This window comes from Ochotona curzoniae, unplaced genomic scaffold, assembly GCF_017591425.1.
Source record: "Ochotona curzoniae isolate NIBS_2020 unplaced genomic scaffold, NIBS_Ocur_1.0 contig_64, whole genome shotgun sequence".
In the NCBI taxonomy this organism is placed as follows: Eukaryota; Metazoa; Chordata; class Mammalia; order Lagomorpha; family Ochotonidae; genus Ochotona; species Ochotona curzoniae.
Genome location: NW_024466502.1, coordinates 34,348,648 through 34,371,922, shown reverse-complemented (window position 1 = coordinate 34,371,922; position 23,275 = coordinate 34,348,648). Strand labels below are relative to the sequence as shown.

Here is a 23,275-nt window from a genome sequence, read left to right as displayed (position 1 = left end):
CAAGGAACATTACAAAAGTTAAAGGTCAAAAGAAAGGAATAAACACTCCCTGACACAAAGTCTGATATTTTCTAAGTTTTCCTATGATAAGAATTAAATAACCACGTATATCTCAATGTAGTGTGTGCATATGACAATGCTGATGATCCTATCTTGAATTTGTATTACTCAACTTCCAAGTAAATAAATACTGTGGAACTATTCAACTAAAACACAGCTTTACCTAGGTTTAGCAATTCAGGTGACAGGTTATTTAATACTTGTGCAAATATGATTCTAATAACATACTTTCAGACTGGATGATGAACCAAACATTTGATATGTGCTTCAACTAATAAGTATTTAACGTAAAACAAAGTTTGAGTGTTACAAACTTAAATTTCAGTTAAATATGTGGTTATTTATTGTACATCCTAGCTTTCAAATTCTTCCATTTCTAAGACTTAAGGAGCTCACAATTTACCACTTTAATAAGATGTGTACAAACGCATTTAATATTCAAAATCTGACTTGTTGTCAGTCCTAATTAAAGTAAACAAGGCCTTGCAATGAATGAATTTAATTACTTTGAAACTACTATGTCTAAGATGAAAAGCAAACGAGCACAATCTAATCTTGGCAAAGAATATTTATGATTATAAGCTTTGTCAATAGCAAAGTGCACCAACTGTTCATATATCTGACTTCCAAGAGGTACATGAATGCTAATCAGTTCATTAGAGGCATCTAGGTTGTGATATTTAGCGACAGGATATAGTAGCTTTCTTGTCCATGGAGTATAATTGTACTGAAAATGAAAAACTGTTTCCAACAAAGCATCCTCTTTCCTGTTTCTGATTTCCTGCTGGTTGCTTTTCAGGAGCTGCATACCTTTCAAGCAGCCGACATCATTCAGCTTTCTGTGCCACAGGGATACTGGCGTGGATAGGCCCGAAGATCATCTAGTGAGCAGGATTTCCAGCCCTTACTCTCTGTTCAAGAATTCATCTCAGTTCGGTGTATAATTAGTGCACTGAGAGGCTATTATTAGAAGTTGTATGCAAGCAAAATATTTTCTAAAACTGCTTCAACTAACCCAATTTAGGGATTAAATACACAGATGAACATTTTAACGTGACAAAATGTGGAAAAGATAACAATGATGAAACTGATATAACTGCAAATAATATATTTTGAAAAGCTTACTTTGTCAAATGAGAATGTATTGCAAAAGGGTATTTCAAAAAGTCGTTGCAGATTTCATCCTTTACTAAAAAAGTGAAAGACTGGATGAGGGAAACATAAAAAAGGAAGCAAACACATTATCCTGAATAGATCAATACTAGAGTGCATTTTTATACTTCCCGACAGAGAAGATGAAGGAAGCAGTAATTGAGCTAATTCACAATTAAGCCGAAAGCAGATACAACTGTATTAATGCTGGAGCCAAATGATAATCTCAAGATCACGAAAACTCAGGGGAGAACAAACAGGAGGAGGAAAAGTCGTCATTTTATTTCAGGATCCTCAATTTTAAACAAGTTATTGGAAGGTTTATAGGACATCATTATAGAAGTAGATTATCCTTCATAGAAAAATCTAGTTTATATGGAATTTAGACTTGAATTTATACACAAATGATTTTCGGTAATGCTGTTGATGCAACTTGAAAAACCTCAGTCTCTGTTTTCGTAAAATATTTTAAAGAGCTACTCAACGCCTCACATCAGGAAACAAAAAAAAGTCCACAGTTCAGTTACTCATCAACAGTTAAACAACAGTCAGGGGTAGAGAAGATAACTAAAGCCAAAAAGGAAACCCATAATTTACAAAGGGCACAAGGCTCAAGCTACTTGTTTTATATACATGTACAAACACACAATCACACAAACTTACACAGACAGCTCTGCTTTGTAAGACCATGTATACCAAAAAAACCAACTATGTCTACAAGCAGCAATTATAACAAAGACCATTTTTACTTTGGAACCACGCAGCACTTCTAATGTTAATAAGATATTTTGGAAGCATTCTAATAGAAATTCTTACTCTGATCACTTTCTTCAAAAACCATTATTGAAAAGTCACAGGATTTTAGATTTGAACTTAATTAAGCTGATGTTTAATCTTTCAATATATGGTGACTATGAGCTGGAAATAAAGTACACAAAAGTGAAACGATGCAAGAGCATATGATTAAGTTAATATGCAGCACAAAAGAAAGGGAATCAATAGAAACATATCTGTGTGTCATTCAGGAACATAAAGGCTGATCCATTTCCCTTTAGGAAGGCAAAGGTCACACCTTCTCCCATATGGCATTCTGGTTCTGCAAATACACAGAAAACATTAGAGAAGCTGTAATTCTAGTTGACTAGTGACTTAAGCTATTTAGATATCAAAAGGATATGGACATCTTTGTCACAAACTTGTCATGCAAGTCCTCAGGAGGGGGAAAGGTTTCCAAATCTTTTTCAAGCTGTTGAAGCTGCCTTCCCATCTGCTTCAAATTCTTTTCCAGCGTTTCTACAGAGACTGAAAGAGAGCGGATTGAATGCCTTGAAAGGACAAAATTACAATATATAAAAGGTAAAACAATATAGCAACAAAACACTTGTGGAAAATCCTTAGTAATAACAGAATAAGAAGGATGAATTTTACAAAAGATTATTATTTTAAATAATAATGAAATTCAAGCATGAGGAAAATTCTATATTCTTCCCAACAAAGCAAGAAACTTAGAAAATGCTCACACAAAATATACTGAAGAAATGTTTATAATGAAGAGTTATTACACAGTACAAAAGCAACCAAATCATTAGTTTATTCAGATAGGTTTTAAAAATTAACAATACATAAAGGAGAAATGTAGTCAAAATCAAATGTTTGGATATTTGGTTTAGGTTTGATTTTATTTTACATAACAAATGCTCTGGATCTTTGCGGACTATGTAAAGTGAAGCTTATAAAATGCTTATGTTGCAGATGTGTGGAGTGTTAGGCTGCCTCCTGGGACACCTGAATCCCATATTAAAATGTCAGTTGGAATCCTGGTTCCCCTAGTCTCAGTGCACTTCCTGCTGGGGCATCTTGGGAAGCAGGACTTGAAGACCAGGAGTAATGGGGTCCCTGCCCCCCACATGGAACACTCAGATTCAGACTTTGATGTAGTATTTATTAGGCTCCAGTTTGCCTGCCTTAGCTCACACACTTTCTGTGTAAAGAGAAATTCATTAAATGAAGGGAATGATGCAGGATCAAATAAAAGTCAGAATCCTCAACTCCAACTGTCCCTCTAGTTCTAATTTGTAGTCTACCTCTATCCTAGAGCTCTGAAAAATCTCGGACCCTGACCAAAGACAACCTACATGTGCCATTCATGTGCACTATGGACCAACCGGAAGCCCACACTAAATGCTACCATAACGGAAACTGATCATGCATTGTATATTTCCATTTGTTAAATCATGCCTGAGAATTGAACAGAAGCTGTCTTTCTGCTTGCTCTGTCCACCAGTAGCCCCTTTTTCCCCCCAAATATCTGAGTGTCAGTAATTGTCTTGTTGAGCATAGAGCAAGTGGATCTATTTTGCAGTGTCACATAGTGATATGCCTAACAAGTTTTGGTAATATTTAGCAACATTTATAACCTTGGCTCAAAAGGATGGAACAGTAAAGAAGCATGAGAAGTACTATTGTGTAAACCTGAGGTGTAATTCTTGGTTGATTTTTAAACCTGGCTCTATTGAAAATAAAATTTGCTATGCTGAGAGACATGCATAGTATTCATAGTTTTTACTAGAGCTCTATCATATTTTGCCAGAAAAATCAACAATCTAATTCTCACATATAATATTTAAGAATTACATCGAATGGATCCTTCAGAAAGTCATATAGAACAGTGAATTTTGCCTAAAAACGTGATGGTACTTTTAGTCTTTGACTTTCAGTAGAAAAAACATTCTGAAGATACACTCATGCAAGTGGTCTTGCAGATTTCTCATGCGTCCCCTTCTATAAGTCTTATAACTGAACTATAATTTATAGAGTATTTTTTGCATTAATTGAGTATTTTTCTTATCTGCCAGACAGCCTGTGTACTGTTTATGGTTGTGCAACATACATCCCATGTTAACCCTCTTTATTTTTCTGTCTGTTGGTCAATTGCTTATAACAATTTGATTAGCCCTGCAGTATCTCATTAATTTTTCTTACTTGATGTGTCTAGGTTCTGTTATCTATATTACATACAACACGATTATTACTTTTTTGCTCTCCTATTCTTGTTTTCCTTTTCCCCACTAGCATTTCCTCTATCATTTCTCAAGATATCTTATAATAGGTGGTTTACTTTTATACTTCCTAAAATTATGAAATGTCTGATTAAACAAAAATGAAAAACAGTTTTCTTTTGTTAAGTAAATACAAGGTAAAAAAAAAAAACATTTAGGGCCTGGTGCGATAGCCTAGCAACTTAAGTCCTAGTCTTGCACATGCCAGGATCCCCTGTGGTTGCCGGTTCTAATTCTGGCAGCCATGATTCCCAGTCTGCTCCCTGCTTGTGGCCTGGAAAAGCACTTGAGAATGGCACAAAGTCTTATGTCCCTGCTTAGGAAACCTGGAAGAGGTCCTGGCTCCTGGCTTTGGATTGGTGCAGCTCTGGCTGCTGTGGCCACTTGGGGAGTGAATCAATGGGTGGAAGATCTTCCTCTCTGTCTATATGACTTTCCAATAAAAATGAAATCTTTTAAAAAAATAGCTTAAAGGTCACGTATCCACTTTGTATCACACTTTATATTCAAAACAGCAGCTACAGTATTAATGACAACAGTAATCAGCAAAACAGTAGCAGAGACAAGACAAGTAACAGAGATGAGGCTGAAAATATATTCCATGTTTTTGGATGTCAGGTTCTGTTGAGTTTTTCATTACTTTCTATCATGATGTAGGTCTGGTTGAGTGGGTTAAGTAGAAAGGTTAAATGATTAAAAGCTGACAAAGCCATAAGTTGCACTGAGGCAGTATCATTGCACACCTTAACCTAAACATTCCTGATAAATAGGTGAGCAGACAAGAGTTGGATGTAGGGAAATAATCTATTTTTTAAAAATCATTTTCCATGATACAGTTTTATAGGTACATGGATTCCACTAGAAGACTAGGCACTTTGCCATTAAATGTTTGCTTTTAAAGTGGTATTGCAAAAATATATTTTAAAAAGGGGGGTGGGGATAATCCCAGCCTATACAAAATTGTACCATATAATCCAAAATTCAAAATAAATACATTTAAAAAATAATGTGGTATTGCACCCGTGCACAAAACTGTTGTGGAGAACTGTACCCCCACAGGGCTTGTTCCAAGTTCTTGTGCCAAGCAGCAGATAGGCAGGGGGGTGCTATTCCGAGCACCCTGGCCCCCTCTGCTCACACTACACCTCCTCACCTCTGCCCCTGCATGTTTTTACCAACCCCAAAGCTCCCTTCACCTTAACTGCTTCATAATCTTCAGTGAAAACTCATTTGATTGGCAGGCCAGACAAATCATTCCCACTCCTAGCTGAACTTAATCTCTAGCGCCTCTTCCCACAGATGAGGGAATGACTGATGCTTCCAGCCCTCTCACAGCATATGCAGCACCCAGGAGGACGGCCCTTGCCTAACAGCTATACCAGTACCTGCCTTTAGTCCCTACATTCACATCCCAAATACCATCTTACTACTCAGGAATTTCAGAAACTTCAGGAGTTCTGTGATGGGAGCCTGAAACAAGATCAAGTATTTTCTAGTTGACAATATGGAAATAGAAGCAGCATTTGGTCAACTAAAGGGAGGGAGAAGAAAAGCACACTTGTTTCTTGTGAATTTTCATTACAGAGGCCCAAAGCAACAGACAGCCCTGGTGACAGGGCCTCTGTGGGGGTGGTCAGTGGCTTATAGCTGAAGATGGAGCTGTTCCAGAGAATGAAGACTCTCAGGCAGGCGAGAGAAGGGCTTGTGCCAACTGGAGAAAGAGTTGAACCTCTTCCAATTGTTTGCTAGCCAACAGGCCAGTAATCGTTTTAAGAACTGAAGGAACTTTTTAATTTCTACATTAGTGAAGTGAATATCTCACCTCATATCTTCATCATGCAGATGCTCCATAAAAGACTCAAAAGAATAGTGAATACTTTAACATATATTGAACAATTATTTTTTCGAACAATAATTTTTTTTAAGAACTCATTATGTTCCCCCTAGAACTGAGAGAGCAATGGAAAGTTCATATGCTGAGATTAGGGATGCTAGAATCAAAGATAAACTTAAGTCATCAAAGTTACAATCACAAGGCCAAGGACAGCACTGGGAAAGCCAGCCTAAGAGGAACAGTAATTTGAGAGTATAATAGTTGTAAAATACTAAGATTGTCTGCAGCATGCTCAATCATATAAGGGTAACATTAAAAAAAAAAAAAAAACAGGCAGGAATGCTATCTTAACAATGGTTCCTGCAGCTACTCTACAGATGGAAATCCCACTAAACCATTTCTTAGGCTTCATCAACAGTCTAATTATATTACATGTACATTACACTTAAGTGAATTTCAACATAATTGACCACTTCCTATTGTTGGTTTTTGAATAAGGACCAAAAGACGCTGGAAAAGATGATGCAAATCCAAGTGCCTATTCTACACATTGACTAGAGATAGCAGAGAAAATCAGGTCCAAGACTGCCTCTCAATCTCTTTCTTAGAGGTTCTTTGTCCAGCTTTGACCATTTTAAAGCAATCCTTTACTAAACTGACACAATGGGACAGGCATCTGACATAGCAGTTAAGGCACTGTTTGAGATTTTCACACGTCATAGCCAAGTGCCTGGGTTCTAGACTTGGCCATACTTCCCATTCCACTTAAAGTAAACGTGTACCAGCAGACAGTAGTTCAAGTAGCTGGGTTCTTGCCACCTATGTGGGACACATGCATTGGGTTCCTACTTCCTTAATTTTTGCTTTGCCCAGTCATCTTTGTTATGGGTATCTGGGGCATGAACCAGCATACAGTTCTGTTTATCTACCTTTGTAATCAATTCAAGACAGAGATATGAACTGCTCATGATGAGAACTTTTTGGAAAATCAAAGTTAAATTGAGGGAGTTGTATACTAGGTCCAACCAAGACCACAAGGTGACAGATCACAAAGCTTCACTTCTGTTTTCAACAAAAAACATCTGGATCAGGAGTCCGGCCTTGTGCAATTTTCCCTGACCTCTGAGCCCTGAGCAAAAAGTACCTACCATATACACACAGCGTCCAGACTGACTGGAACACATCTGACCATTATCAAAAATTCCTAGAAAGAATATGACAGTCATTCCTATCATAGAAATCAAAGGAGAGCTGCAAGTATTGTCAACCAACCAGGGACTTGCACTGAAGCGCAATATACCCACATCACAGGCACTACTTTATTAAAGTTCCTGATGCTGAGACTCAGACTACAGCTGCCTGGAAAAAAATTCAATTTTCTCCCATCACCCTCATGTTGGTCATAGTTCGATGTACAGTGCATGAACAGACCAAGAATCTAGGATTCTAAGACAAAAGGAATGTTCTAATCCTAGGCTAATAATATTTAAAGTTTGGAGTCATCTGATGGGTAAAACTAAAGAGCATTTTAAATATTCTCTTTTCCAACAATCATTACATTTTCATACGAAGTCCCTTTCAGCATTTTTAAACACATGTCTTTTCTCTACAGTTTTCATCTGTCAAGCTCTCTGAGGTCAAGGACAATCCCTTTTCTTTTTTGGACAAAAGCAATGGAGTGTATCAGGAAGTTTAAGAATGTATACTTTCAAAGAAGTGTTAATTTATTGATGCTTCTGCATGTAACTTGAACGTGAATTTTCTTTCATTCTTCTCACATTTCTTGACCAAGTCATTAATCATACTTTCAAATTCCTTTCATTATTAAGAAGAAAAGTTACAAAAGAAAGCCAGCATCAGAGTTGCCTAGATTACTCTAAGGCAATTTTAACTTTTACATTTTATTCTCATTTAACACTCAAACAAATGAGTTACCTCAGCCATCTAGACATCATGGTTCTCTATCCCTACTGAGCTCCCTAGACATGACCTTCATTCCTTAGTGGACCAAAAAGTCATCAATTCCACTTTCTATTCTGGTAGACCATTAGTCTTGATCCTCTATTTTCTTCTCCTTCAAACAGTCAAACAGTCTTCTGCTTCATTCATTCTATTTTGGAGACTCTCCACTGTACTTTTAATTTGCTCCACTGTATTCTTCATTTCTGATATATCAGCTTTCATTTGATTCATTTCCAATGACACATATTCCTTGAATGCCTGCTTTACGTGCTTCTCATTGTTGATAAGGAGTTTTATAACAAGTGTTTTGAATTCTTTATCTCCGATTTTCTCGATGTCTTCCTCAGTGAACTCAGAGGTTGGCATGGGGTTTTGCTTCTTTGCAGGTTTTTGCTCACTCTGTTGTCTTCTGTCCTCTCCTATTTCCTGGAATGTGCCCTCTCTGCTTCACCTTGAGTAATGTTTCTCCATCTGATTGTGTCCTTACTCTCATCCACCATCTTGATTCTCGGAGATCCCACCCATTTTATTTGACAAATAGTACTTAAATTCTTCTGCATGTGAATACTATCCTAGTCATTGGAAATTCTTGCCCCCTTTCTGATCTTGGATTCACTATTTTGCTCCAGCCATTTCTTCATTTGTACCATTTGTTTTTCAGACAAATGGCAGTTTTAAGATTCCCCTTCCCTATTTTTGAAGCAAGTTGATAAACCAACTACATAATACTTGAGCTGCAAAACAAGGTCCCATCTATAACCCATTTAACATTCTACTTCAAAGAAAATATACTACTCATTATAATTAACCTACCCACACCCCTCTTCAAGATTGTACTGTCTTGGAAATGACAAATTGCTCACTCTACCTCAAGGAAATATTTTATCTATGTATAAGTCAGATTTTACCGTAATAGTAAAACAAAACAACACAAAAACCTTCTGTGAGTATCTTGAAAAGGTAGCTCTGGTGAGGTACCTGTTCTGCCCATCACCACTACTGATTATTTTTCTTTGTTGTTACTATATTATCATATGTCACTTAGTTCTAACTGGCTGGGAATTCATTTAGGGAAGACATTTTATTCAACTTCGCACCTTAGTTACATTATATACTGCTGAAATGTAAATGTTTGCTGAAGGAATAGATTCTGGATTTAACTGTAACCTATTCAAATAAAAGTATTAGAAATGAAATGGAAAAATACAACTGCTTTAATATCTAGGGCATGAAAATCTAAGTCACATCTTTTTCTTTCTTTAGGGTTGTACCATTGCAATAATTATACATACTGGGTGTTAAAAAGACTTTAGAATTAAAGTTAAAATAACTATAAATATTTAAGTTTAGAGCAATCACTGCCACAGCATCCATGATATGCTAGGCTAAGATTCCAAACTAAAAAAAGGAAACACTGTAAACATTTAACTTTGCAATTAAAAAAAATACTTTATCTCCAAGAAGTGTTTGTCGTCATTGGTAATAAGTTTCCTAAGAAACACCATAAAAATCTTTACATAATTCGTTACACAAATCATGAATTGCTTCTTCAAAGCAATCTTGTAAAAAAGTTACTGCCGTAAGAAAATTTGAAACTTCAAAACAAATTAATCTTCCCACACTCACAGAAATACCTGTTTTCTGTAGGATATTATTATTAGGTTCTTAACAAGATCGTTTTTTGAAGCAGTCGAGGTGGACAAGGCAGCTATTCCCAAGCCAGGAACAGTGGGGTTTGTGACGAACCTTGGAACATAAAGAAGCAGTCTGGATCGCCCAGTGCTCTCTCCTTTGAGTCTCTCTGGTTAAAAGAGAAGAGCATGCCCCTGACCTCAATGCTTTCATTTCTTTTTGCTTCCCTTGAATTGTAATTAACTGACCAAAGCATAGGCAGATTCTACGTTAATGTCTTCTCCCTTACTTTATTTTTTTTTTTTAGGTTTGGGTAACATAAGAAAAACTTATTCTAACAATTGCTAACTTCATAAAAAAAATTGACAAAAACTTCAGTGCAACACCTGGGTTCTTTTGGAATATAAGCATCCATGTATTCTCAAAGTTTGTCATCCTGATGATGGCCACAGTGTAGATTAATAAAATCACCTCTCTTAAGCATCTTCTCATTTAGTTAATCCTGACAATTTTTCTTAACAATTGCAATAATGAAAGTATTTTAATATTATGAAGGCATTAATAGGATATGTCTCTCCAACATTCATACAGATGTTTAAACTCTGACGCCTTAATGTAAATGGCTGATGGATTCAGGGTACAGACTGGCTTTACCTGTGGAGGTTGGAGGTGGGTCCCGAGGCGGGTGTTTAAGGACACTACAGGAGTGCCCTTAGATGATGCTCATGAAAGGGCTGATTATTATTATTTGACTCAAGCTTTGTCTCGCTGCTCTCCTCCTGTTTCCTGGCTCATCATACAGATCACTCTCAGCAACTACTTTGCCAGCGTTCAGAAGATGCGTGACTATGAGAATGCCCAATCCTCAGCTGTAACCAAACTGTGGGCTGAAATAAATTGTTTACTGCTTAAAAAGTTCCTCTCAGGAGTTTTAATTAATGAGAAGTGAACTAACACAATTATGCTGTATTTTATAAATATCAGTTAATAATGAAATCAGATAAAACTCCAGTATTACCAAGAATGAATATTAAGTCTGCTTAAAACAAAATCTAAATTCTAGAATATCATTATACAGTCCATTATTATGCTACCAAAAGTGCAATAAGGTTGTTTTTGGTGTTTAAAAACGACAGTAAAATGCATCTTGGTTACTCACAGGCAAAAAATATAGGAAAGGAAGAAATGCTAATATCTTCTCAGATCTGTCCCCATGGTTCTTATAGATCTCTATGTAATAATACTGTACGTTACATTTCTTAATTAGTTCATTATGCTATATGCTCTCCTATTTTACTTGTTTTTACACCTCATTGCAGTAGAACAGCCTATATTTGGCAAGAACAAAGGAGAAGACAAGTAGAAGAAACGATTAACACAAGCAATTAAAGATTCCCAGTGAATCTGTTACACTGTTTCATCCTCTCTATGCAGAAAGCAGCAGCTCTCTCACCCTCTGCAACTATGAAGCAAGGTTCAAAGCTAAAATGACAAGTGCAAGAGATAAGCGTTGAATAGTGCCCCCCAAATTCATGTCTATCCAGAACTTTCAGGAATTGACTTATTAAAAAATGTCAATCTTTACAAATGGAATGAGAAAAGGATCTCAAGTTGGGATGATTGTGTAACTGATGTTTGTAAACAGAGGAGGAGGCAGTGACACAGACAAAGCAGTGATGAGAAAGTGGAAATAGAGATTGAAGTGATGTGTCCACAAGCCAAGGAATGCTAAGGATGGCAGAGAACCCCAAAAAGGGAGGAGAGAAACAGACAAACTTTTCCTTCAGAGGCTTCTCAAGCAAGCAACTACAAACACCATGATTTTGAACTTCCAGTCAGCTAAAAGGTGGCAAATAAAATCTGCTGTGTAGACATTCTGTTGTGGTATCTGGTTATAACGACTGAAGTAAATGAATAAAAACTATGAAATCAAGATTTCGTGGGGCAGGTATGTGGTACAGCATGTTAGAGCCTGCTTGCGTAACACAATTCCTGGGTTTGTGTCCAAGTGGCAATTGCAGTTCTGGTTCCTGCTAACATGCATCCTGGGAAGCAGTAATAAGGGCCTGGTGGTTTGTCCATGTCCTCCTATGGCAGACCTGAAGTGGGATCCAGGGGCTAGGCATCTGAGGAATGAACCCACAGATAGCATCTCTCTTCCTCTCCCTCTCAAAGGAATTGTTAAAAATCAACCTTAAGATTTGTCTTGGGTTTTGTTTGTTTTTTTGTTTGCTTTTTTGCAAACTACATAAATACAATCAGGATTCTGGGGACAGTTGGTAATTTCTGTTTGCAGTCTTTGATTAGCTGCACACCTCTTCTTCCCACAGGTTACATGTCAGATTTTTAAATAGCAAGATTCAGCACATTGCAAAAATTAGTTTGCTTTATCCACTGCTTACATTTCTTTACAGTGTATGGATCTGTAATGTTAAGTAATGCTTCAAAATGAATATTCTGAAGTCTTCATCCCTCAAAATTCACATCTGAAATCTTTTTGCAATGTCCTGCCTCAGGTTGCAAAGTGAAGTGCAGCAGAGTTAACAGCCTACAGCCTAAGAGCTCCAAGAACTGGTCCTTTTGGGTGATACTGTCCTGGTTGCTTGACATTAGCTATGGCTCACATGTGACACTGACAGAACTGCTGGAGTAGTTACTTCAAATCTGTAGCCAGCCAGAAATCTGCAAACACTGTAAACTGTTGGTTTCTTGAAAAGATTAATGTGGTATTGATGCCACGTTCAGTCTGTTAACCTCCAAGAAGATATAGAGGGCTTCCTGATGTAGTTTTCTTCTTCATCATCATCTATCAGCCCCAAGCAGCAGCAGATTCAGGAAATGTGTGTAGCTCGGTATCTCAGAAAGCAATCTGCAGTTGCAAGAAGTGCCGCTGTGCTCAGTTGTTCAATGTCTTTCTATAGAATCCTTAATCCTTCTGGTGACTTTGGACATGCTTTTTCTAAACCATGTTGTTGCCTTCCAAAAGAGTTAACATTATGGGCAATCACCCGGGGTCTCTGCCTGCTATCTCATGGGTGTGGCTTACAACCTATCTGCACATGACCTGAGGCACAGTGTTCCAGCTCTGTGTATGGAACGTGACCTTTGACATGACTGGAGCTCAGGTCAAGGGAGATTGATACCATTTATAGTATCATTGTCGGGCAGGGAGAGGATGGGGGTGGGAGGTGTGAAATGACTGTTGGAAGATGCTCTCCTGTCCTCTCCTTCCTTAACCTTTAAGAACTTGGAATGTGTGCTAAATAAATGGACATCCCTCACTACTTTGTCTCTGATGGTTCTTGTGGTTGAACACCACCAATGCCTCACCCTCAGTGGTCTCAGGGCCTGCTAGCAGATTTCCCCACATTAATAATTACACTACAATATGATTAACCTCACAACACCACACTGGAGTCTCAGATTTCAAGCTCTAACTCCAATTCCATATATATAAGTCTTGGAAATAAACTGGCATGAATCAAATACTTGGCTGCTCACCAGTTCCTCAGGCTTGCAAAGAACAACACTGGTATGGTCCAGTTGTATTTCATTATATTTTCTTATTCTAGACACGTTAACTTGTTTAATAAAAAACATTTTATAATTCTACCATTTTAGCAATTATACATGCAAATCTACACATAGCCTAATTTAAAATATAAAATTAGCTTTTATTATATTTGGCTTATACTCATTTAAAATTGTTTATAATTGCTACTTATATCAGATGCCTACTGACAATCTAATTAGATCACTGAAATATAATACAGTCACATGTGATCTTTCAGCCATAGCTTTTACTCCAAAATCTACCCACAGAACCTCTGTTACACATCCAAGAGACATTTTTCATTATTTCCTTACACAGAAAAAAAAAATCTACCCATATCTCCTTTCAGGTTAACAAAACAAGCAATTCAGGGTGACAAGCTTTTATAAGTTACTTCTTTATATGTAAATTACAAAGAAACAAAATACATGGATTTAGTGAGTAAAAGAAAAAAGGCAAAACAAAAACTTGGTACACTGTGGCATAAATGAAAACATTTGGAAATGCCATCTAGGAAATTCTGTCGAGCTAAACCTGAACTTGAACATGGATATTTCTAAATATGTTCACTTAAAATGCCTTCATATTTGCTTAATTATGCTTTATTTATATGTCATACCTATTCAAAAATGAAAGGTATAATTACAATTACTTATAATCATGTGATAAAACTTGATCATTTTTAGAACAAACTTTGATGTTCCTAAATTGATTACTAGGGAACATAACAATACCATAGGTCTACAACTGCTTCTACATTTGAACTGGAAAAATGTAACATCTTTCCATTTAAGCTACTCTGTTCTATAAGCAATGAGCTCTTAGCAAACAAGAAAACTGTTTTTAAGTGAGTGTATTAGTTTGCTAGCATTGCTATCAACAAAATACCACAGGTTAAGCAATTAATTGTAGAAATACCCATTTCAGAGTTCACATTCAAGGTGCCAGGAGGTCTAGTGTCTGAAGGCTTTTCCCTTTGGCTTGCAGATGATGGCCTTCTCACTGTGACTCAAGTGGTCTGTTCTCAGTGAATGTAAACATCTACAGACCAAGAGTACAAAATTTCCCTGCTTTAAGGACCTAAACATGCATTAGGGACTACCTGAAGACCTTACTTTCACCAGCGAATTCATACCTACAAACAAAAATTGTGGTGCAGTGGTTATGCTGCTACTGAGGAGGCCAGCATCCCATTCTGGAGCGCTAAGCTTGAGTTCTGGCTGCTGTACTTTTGATCCAGCACTCAGAGTGCCTGGGAAAGCAGAGAAAGACAGCCCAAAGCTTAGGCTCATGGGGGGACCCAGATTCAGTTCCAGGTTTCTGATTTCCAGGGTCCAAGCCATGTGGCTCTCAAGATTGACTAAGAAATGGAAGATCTCTCTGCCTTTCTCTCTCTCTTTGAATATACGCCTGATACTCTACTTTTAAAAACAAATAAACCCTTGAAAAGATATTCTAAGATACTAGAAGATAGAACTTTATATATGAAATGATTAAGAACAAAAAAGAGTCCACAACAAAATACAATCTTGGACCCTTCATTGATAATTCAGTAAGACCAATATTTCTTATGGCTGTTATCTGTAACTAAGCTATTTTACCACAAACACTCCCACCAGTATTATTCCCTGTCAGTTTATTATAGTACATAGGCAGAAATGTGTAAACTAGTGCATTTTCATGAAACTTTCATGATCTACAACTGATCTGAAGCATCAAATGAATTATATATCTTGCAGAAATTACGAAGCCCTCACAGTTTCCATGACATAATGGCACCAATACGACATTAACTAGGTTAACTCTGTGCAGTGGGATTAAAAGAGAAACTGAACAACGAATCCAGAATATTCAGAATACATGTGGTATTTGCTAATACATTTTAATTGGCATTTTTGGAAAGCTGTAAAGCAAGAAGGTTAATAGAAGCCTTTGAAAACACTGTCTGCTTGTTACAGCAAATTCATTTGAAATTTTCAAACATGATGCAGTTTCCAGGTGGCAGCCACCTGGAAATTAAGTGTTTTGCGTGCTCACAGTAGGTGAATAAAAGATAAACATTTGGTATTTAGTAAGGCATTTATCATAAAGTGTTGGAAACGCACAACACAAATATTTGGGTCAAACCAAGGAGTCGCTAGCTAAAAGCAGACAATTAAGAGTTTTAAGAGCACAGAGATCTATAAAAATGGAGTGGATAAACAAAAATGAAGATTAATAGAATGTTCCTTAAGACTAGAAATACAGAAATACAAAGATGATAAAAATTAGAAATATAGGTCATCACTGAATTCTGTGTGGTAATACACTGACTACTGTTCCCCAACTCCCCTCCCCCAGAGCTTAATTCCATAGCCACGCAGTTCAAGAAATCATCCGGAGTCTAGAGCTGCAGTTCTTCGGTAGTAACAGACTAACTTCTGGAAAACTTGTGGACAGCTCCTTACAGAATACACAGCTCTTAAAGTGATACACCTTGTAAGGAAAAAGCACACACCCTACGTTCCCTGAAGACAGAGAAAATCAGGGAATATTGCTGACCGTGTGGCTACTTTCCACAGTTGTAAGTGAAGCAAAATGCACTATGCCTTTTTTGAGTTGAAGTGATGAAGGATGAGAGAGAGAAAATCCAGAAAACGGTGGCCACGGAAAAGTAAATGGAATGTGGGAAGAGAAATTGAGGGTAACAAAATCAGGATGCCTTTTTCTGTGCTGTGCTATGATCCTGCTAACTATTCAGGATGCAAATCGAGATGGCATTTGCTACTGAATTACAAATGTAGAATTTGAGGGGAAAGTCAATGTACATTAATAAGTAATTAAGATAATGATGGTGTATAAGTCACTGGTAATGAAAGAGACAACTTAAGCAGAAATCACAGGTAGAAAAAAAAAGACTTAGTGTAAGGTTATTAACAATAACAACTAATAGAAAATACAGAAGGAGGAAAATAGAGCATGCTTATATATACTTATATACATGAGGAGGAGAAGCCAGCTGTGGAGGAGGTATCCTGAGTTGTATCACAGTCGGGATGAAAAAACAGTAAAAAGACAAACACAATTCCTACTGTGAAGTAATCACAACAGCAGCTTTTTAAATAAACACGAAAAGCATGAGTTCCACGCTGGAATAGGAGGACACATCTAGCATTCAGAAGCAAAACACGGGCCATCATTTTAAAAAGGGTTCATCAAGGTGATACTGGAAGATTATGTTCGTTTTTTTAATATACTAACCTCTAAAACATACAAAAAATGCATTTTGTCATACTTTATACTTATTCATAAAACAGCATCTAACAATGAAATAGATCATTGGGAAATAATAAAATCTTCATGGATGAGCCAATTAATTTTAAATGTTTAAACGAAGGAAATATGCATTCAGCCTCTAGAAACCCATAAAAGAAAAAGAAGTACCTCAATGGTATACAGAAATGACCCAAAATACTTTCATGGAACTAGAACAGATAAGTTGTACACTATTTTCTCTTAGGAATAAAGCTGGCAATGAAGTAAAGTTTTGAAACTTGTCATATGGGTAGACTCATTAGTTGCAATGAAAGTTTCTCCTGCTGATCTAGGAGTAACTAATGGCCAAGATTTGTTATGACTCAAAAACAAAGATACTTTCTAATTGACAGGGTAGTTCACTGAGAACTCAAATGCAGAAACTTTTAAATGACATATAAGCACACTGAACTTCACCAATGCCAAAAGACTTATTTCATTCAACACATTTCATTTCCTCCTATAAAATCTCATTTGCTAGTAGGTTAATAAAATCGAAAGAGAAATTACACTCCCCAATCCACTACAATGCAAAAAAAATGTTTCAGTGAAGATTTTTTGACTTCAAAAAGTATGAAGTTGGGCATGGTGGCCTAGCAGGTAAAGTCTTGGCCTTGAATGCGCCGGGACCCCATATGGGTGTCAGTTCTAATCCCAGCAACCTCGCTTTTCATCCAGCTCCCTGCCTGTGGCCTGGGAAAATAGTAAAGGATGACTCAGAGCCTTGGGACCCTGCACCCACGTGGGAGACCCACAAGACACTCCTGGCTTCTTCAGATCTCCTTAGCTCTAGCCCATTGTGGCCACTTGGGGAGTGAATCAGTGGAGAAAAGATCTTCCTGTCTCTCCTCCTCTCTATATATGTGACTTTCCAATAAAATAAAATAAATCTTTACAAGGAATATGAAGTTAGCCGCTCCCTAAGAAATGCATTAAGGTATCTGCTGATCCATGCACATATGTGTGCCTCCTCTGTAGCAGATGGAAACTAAACACCCCACAGCTCCAGAGCATCCCACTGAAATACCAAAAAGAATCCAAACACAAATTATCAAATCACTAAGCTACAACTTCTATGCATGTTTCTATGAAGGTCAACTTTTTCACAAGTAACAATTTCATAATATTTGTATAGAATGTGAAATTAAATGAGTTAACACACATATTCCAAAACTTGCTTTGCAGCAAAAACAGTTCTAAAAAAATTCTAGTATAAACACACACACGTGAAGAGGTAGGTGCCATGTACTATTCAGTCTTACAGCTATTAAGTGAACTAGCCCAAAAGGCACAAGCTGACTATCTGAAAGTGCTCGCACTGACTGCATCCTTACTAAGTTCTAAAACTGAAATGAACTATTAGTTACTCAATCATTGTCTCCCCAGAGGAAGCATTCCACACACCTCAGTGGAACATTTTCTCTCACTACTCTGCCACTTAGCAAACTTAACATCCATCAAACTTATCTACTGACATATTTTTTTCATTTGGTTCACACAACTCTTCCAAGATTTCAGAAATTCCACTCTAGAAAAGTCAATTACTGCAAGTTCGTCAATTGATCAGTCCGCAGCTGACTATCACTGAGTTAATTTTAATGATCTCATTCCATTCATTTCTATGCCGTTTTAGTCACACATAAAAATAATGTTTGAAAAAATAAATCTAATTTTCTCTTGTTAAACACCATTGAAATACCTACTCAAATCTGTGTATATATTTTTTTCTTATGTTAAGATAGCGCAAGGGCAAAGTAACAGTGCAAAAAGTTCAGGGGATTTACTGAAAAAAAAAAAAGTAAAAAGCTTATTTTTGAAAATAATATTTTAAAAGTCCAAAGTGGTTTTTCCCAAACAGGTCATATGAAATATGTATTCTGAAGAAATAAGCATCTCAGGACAATGTTTAGAAAAATGTATCATGCCAACATATCTTGGCACACAAAGTGCAACAATTCTACTTCATGGAATAAGCAGAAACAATCCTCACAGCACTGAGAAAGGACGTTTCAAAAGAAGGAATCTTCACTTTCATGTAGAAAAAAACAGGATCCTCAAAATTACAAAATTTCAATATTAGGAAGAAAATAAACGGATTATAAAATAATCCGATGTCACTAATGATGTATGGTCAACATACAAAACATGCAAACAACTCCACACTGAGTTTTCTCCCCAAAACTAGAAAAAAAACTATTTGACTCTAAATAAAGCAGTTTCTACAGAATCATTCTAAGAAATAAATGAAAACTGAGTTTGTAATGTGGTAAAAATAATTACATGTAAGTTGTAATAATCAGTATTAACAATAGCTCCTATTCTCTCTAATGAGCCTTTACAAACTGATCTGGGTCTACAGTCAAAACTGCAAGTTTGCATGATGAAGAAAAACATCAAAACTGTAGCAGTCTGGTATGGACTAGGAAAAGAGATCCCAGATCCATCTCAGGAGAGATTTGGAACTGAGTCAGGGTGGGGGCGGGGATGTGCAGTGACACCTGAGCATGCACAGCTACTTCTAGACTCAGGAACCCAATCATGTGTCAGTGCTTCTGAATGACTCCCAGTGAAGACAGCAGCTCCCTAGACACTTTGGGGGTGGGTTAGCAGCAGAGTGAGGCTGGCCGGTATCCATACACTTCAGCCAGAAAATGGTGTTTTTAAACGTAAACCCTCACTATATAACAAAACAAATTAACGTCAAAAATAACATCAGAACAACTCATAGAATCAACATGCCACAAATTTCTCTTTAAAAGTGAAAATGCTGAGAAAATATAAAGTATGTTGTACAAATAAATGTCATTTTCTTTCTCTTAGAACCAAACAGCACATCGATAAAAATTTTTTTAGTCACACATACCTCTGCTGGCTTTGTCTATATGCTTCAAGTCATCCACAAAATTCAGGATATCAGGGTACTTCTCTTCACATATTTCTACCAGGAAATGAAGCAGTGTGGTTTTCTGGTCTGCTGATTTGGTGTCCTTCAACTAAATGGATAAAAGGGAAGAAAAGCACAAAGTCAACATATCTTGGTAAGATATGTACTTAAGTAATGATACTACTCTTGGTAGTTGTGAAATAAATGAAGTGCAAGGGTAATAACTTTTTTTAATTTAAAATATTTAAAATGCTACACTTATTTATTATTTTCAAAATTATTTATTGCTTAAAAGGAACAAGACTAATCCAAATCAAAATGGAATGTTTTTACAGAAACAAGTGTCAGTAAAATGTCTAGTCAAAGAAATAATCTGCAAACATATCTAACAGTGCTTAAATGTACCAAGTCACACATGCACTTATTAGCAGGTACACAGAACGCCTATTACATATTCTACAAAAGGAAGTAAAAGTCCAACAAGCTGTTTAGTAAAAACAAACCACAGACAACTAACATGTATTTTCCCTGGATTGATAAAGAAAATAATGAAATGAACCATCAAGTGCATCTGCGAGGACAGAACATCTGAACTGGTCCTTTGAAAACAAGAAGCTGTGCAATTGGGGAAGGAGAAACTCAATAGTGCAAGATCCCAGCCAGATGGAGCAGGATGTCAACAGGACTAGAAATGAGGAACAATAAGGTTATTCAAGGAGCATAAATGACTCTAAAGTATGTATGCATTGGAAGACAAATGGGATAAAGACAGAAGACTAGAAGATATATATATAGATAGGTATCTATCTATCTATATATAATATATATATGGTATATATATATACACCATACAATGGAAATAGGATTTTGATTTTGAAGCAATTGAAGTTTTTAAGCTGTATAAATGAGACAGTGCAGGTGTTATACTACAGCTACTAAAACACTTACGGGCCAGGCATGGTAGTTTAGCGGATAAAGTCCTGGCCTAGTATGTGCTGGGATCCCATATAGGTGCTGGGTCTAATCCTGGCAGCCCTGCTTCCCAACCCTGCTTGTGTCCTGGGAAAGCAGTCAAGGATGACTCAAAGCCTTGGGATCCTGCACACACATGGGAGACCAAAAAGAAACTACTGGCTCCTAGCTTCAAATCAGTTCAGCAGCTCAGCTCTGGCTGTTGCAGTCACTTGGGGAATGAATCATCAGACAGAAGATTTTCCTCTCTCTTCTGCTCCCTGTAGATCTGACTTCCCAAGAAAAATAAATCTTTAAAAAACAAAAACAAACTGCTGTCTGTCATACCAGCATCCCATTTCAGAGAGCTAGCTAGAATTCTACCTGTTCTGCCTCAATTTAGCTCCCTGGTCATGTGTCTGGACAATCAGTTAATGACGGTATAAGCAGTTGGGAGGCCAAGATGGAATTCCAGATTCTACCTTAGATCTGAACCAGTCTGGCTGTTACCGCCACTCAAGGAGTGAACCAGCAGATTGAAGACCTCTCCTTTTCTGTGTCTTTCATAAAATAAATGTTTAGAATCATGACCTGATAGGTACATGTTACAAAGTTCCCAGGTGCAATGTGAATACATGATTAGAGCAAATAACCATGAGGAGTCGTTTCAAAGACTGTAGCAGTAATATAAATAGGGAAAGTGTCTGTGTTGAGGCCGTGTCCTGGGAGTGTGCACAATGAGACTGAGTGTGCCAGAATACCACATGATGTTTGTTTAGATAAGCCAGAATGAAAGGGAAACAGATGGGATAGGAAAGGAGATCATTGTAACGCTTTAAGCAATACTTATGTGAAAATATTCTACAAAAACAAATTTCTTTAAGTGAAGAATAGTGTTACTCAACATTTTTTCCCCACCCATTCATTCTACCCAAGGATTTTTCAGACATGTTTTCTCTCAACTATCTGTATTTGGAAAGCTACAAGACACAGGTAAGCTTAATTTATGTTCTGCATATTCTTGCTTCCTAAACAAAAACCAATATGGTTAAGAGATTTTTGCTCCTAAGAACAAACTTCCCACATACCAAGGATAATACTCATGATGTGGAGAATATGGTAATAGACCTTAAAGAATAAAGTGGTACAGCAACACAAAGTTGAGGGTGCTTTATTCTCAAAGGCATTTAGCTAAGCAGATTAAGATAATCGTGTAACCAAAATGCAAGAAAAGATGCCAATAGAAGGCTCCCAGGGGGTGAATCCAATCTGAAATGGCTAAGAAATAAGATCAGAAGGTAGAAAGGGAGCTAAACTGAAAGCTTTCTGTAGAGACTTGGGTATAGAAGGTGACCTACAGAGGAAGTTAATACACAAGCTGGTCAAGTTCTCCATCACTGAGGAACCATTCAGAACAGATGCACAAATGACCAAAAAGTGTCATGTTTCTCATATCAAGAATTTAATTCAGACTAGAAATTCCTGGCATATGTAACTGTGCACAGCTTTATTTACTTGCTTTCTTTCCAACAATTTCCCACTTTAAAGTAGGTTCAACTATACATACGAGAGAACCTCAAAAAGTTTAGGGAATTTCAAAAATATTTTGTACCAACTTAAATGTTTTTCAATGAACTTTTAAAAGTAATATTATTCTCATGTATATACTGCCATGTACAATATTTTTAAATACTATGTTAAATACTATACCCATGATAGAAAAATATTAAATGACACCTAATCCCTGATAGTGGAAAAATGAAATAAACTACATGACCACATAGAAGTCTATTAATATAAACATGACTTATGCAAAACTGTTACAGCCTTGTAAACAGTTTGTTTCTCACATGATTATATATCTAATAGGCTGAAATACACAATGGCTTACTCATGCAACTCAAGAATGGCTCCTGGGACTTCAAAAAAAATATATATATATATACTTATTCTTTTAAAAACCTTGTTTAAAATGAAGGAATTCCACATTTAACCAAGCACTTTAAAACAGTATACTTCACAGTTGTCATTACTGCCAGACAGATTGTCACTAACATGTATGGGTGACCTGGTAATGCCTAAAACACATCACTACCTAGTTGTGACAGCTACGGGCAAGTTACCGGACCTTAATTTTCACACAAGTCAAATAAGAAAATAGAACTGAACATAGAAACAGAATTACAAATTCAATTTCTACACTAAACATATCAAATATACATTAATGGACATCTAAGTGTCAGTGGACATTGATAAAATATAATTTTATAAAGGAGAATAAAAATGAATAAACTTATTGTAATACCAGTTCAGATGTTATTTTTACTTGGGTCAGTTGAAATCTTTCTGGAAGTCTGTTTTTACAAATAAAGCTGACAACATTAGATCAATACAAGTTTCCTATCAAAACTCTCAACTCTCAGAAAACCAGAAAATTGAAAAAATACAAAAGACTTCTCTTGTATAACCAAGAGCTATCATAAAATCTTATTTTTATTACAAAGTCATCCTTTCTAGTAGTGGCTATTTCAGGGCTACTGTTGGTACAGTACAAACTTAGCAGCCCACTGGTAGCCATCTGCACTCTTCCTTACTATGTTTCTTTAATGGGAAACTAGATAAACAGCCAGTAGGGAATGATGATAGAACAACGTCTACCTCTAGAACACGAAATACCTGGAAAGAATAATTTGGTAACATTTGTGAACTTGCTAAATAGCCAGTAAACTGCTAAGACAGGTATAATAACTATATCCAAACAAAAACATTTAGGTCAATCAGATTATCATGTGTAGGGAAAAAAAAATTCAGAATTATAATTTTGGAACACAATACAGTTCACGATTAATTGCCAGTTGAATAATGTTAAATACTCGGGCCAAATATGCCATCAC

At 36.6% G+C, this 23,275-nt stretch overlaps 1 protein-coding gene across 4 annotated transcripts in view; it reads right to left on the bottom strand.

The window, feature by feature from the left end:
* The window catches only part of DIAPH3 (diaphanous related formin 3), a 449,656-nt gene that overhangs the window by 174,591 nt on the left and 251,790 nt on the right, over window positions 1-23,275 (bottom strand). For all 4 annotated transcript variants that reach the window (XM_040991319.1, XM_040991320.1, XM_040991321.1 and 1 more), the window contains 2 exons: window positions 19,410-19,539; window positions 2,390-2,514 (listed from right to left, as the gene is read on the bottom strand). In XM_040991319.1, coding sequence (XP_040847253.1) covers window positions 2,390-2,514; window positions 19,410-19,539 — 255 coding nt within the window. The remainder of the gene's footprint in view (window positions 1-2,389; window positions 2,515-19,409; window positions 19,540-23,275) is intronic.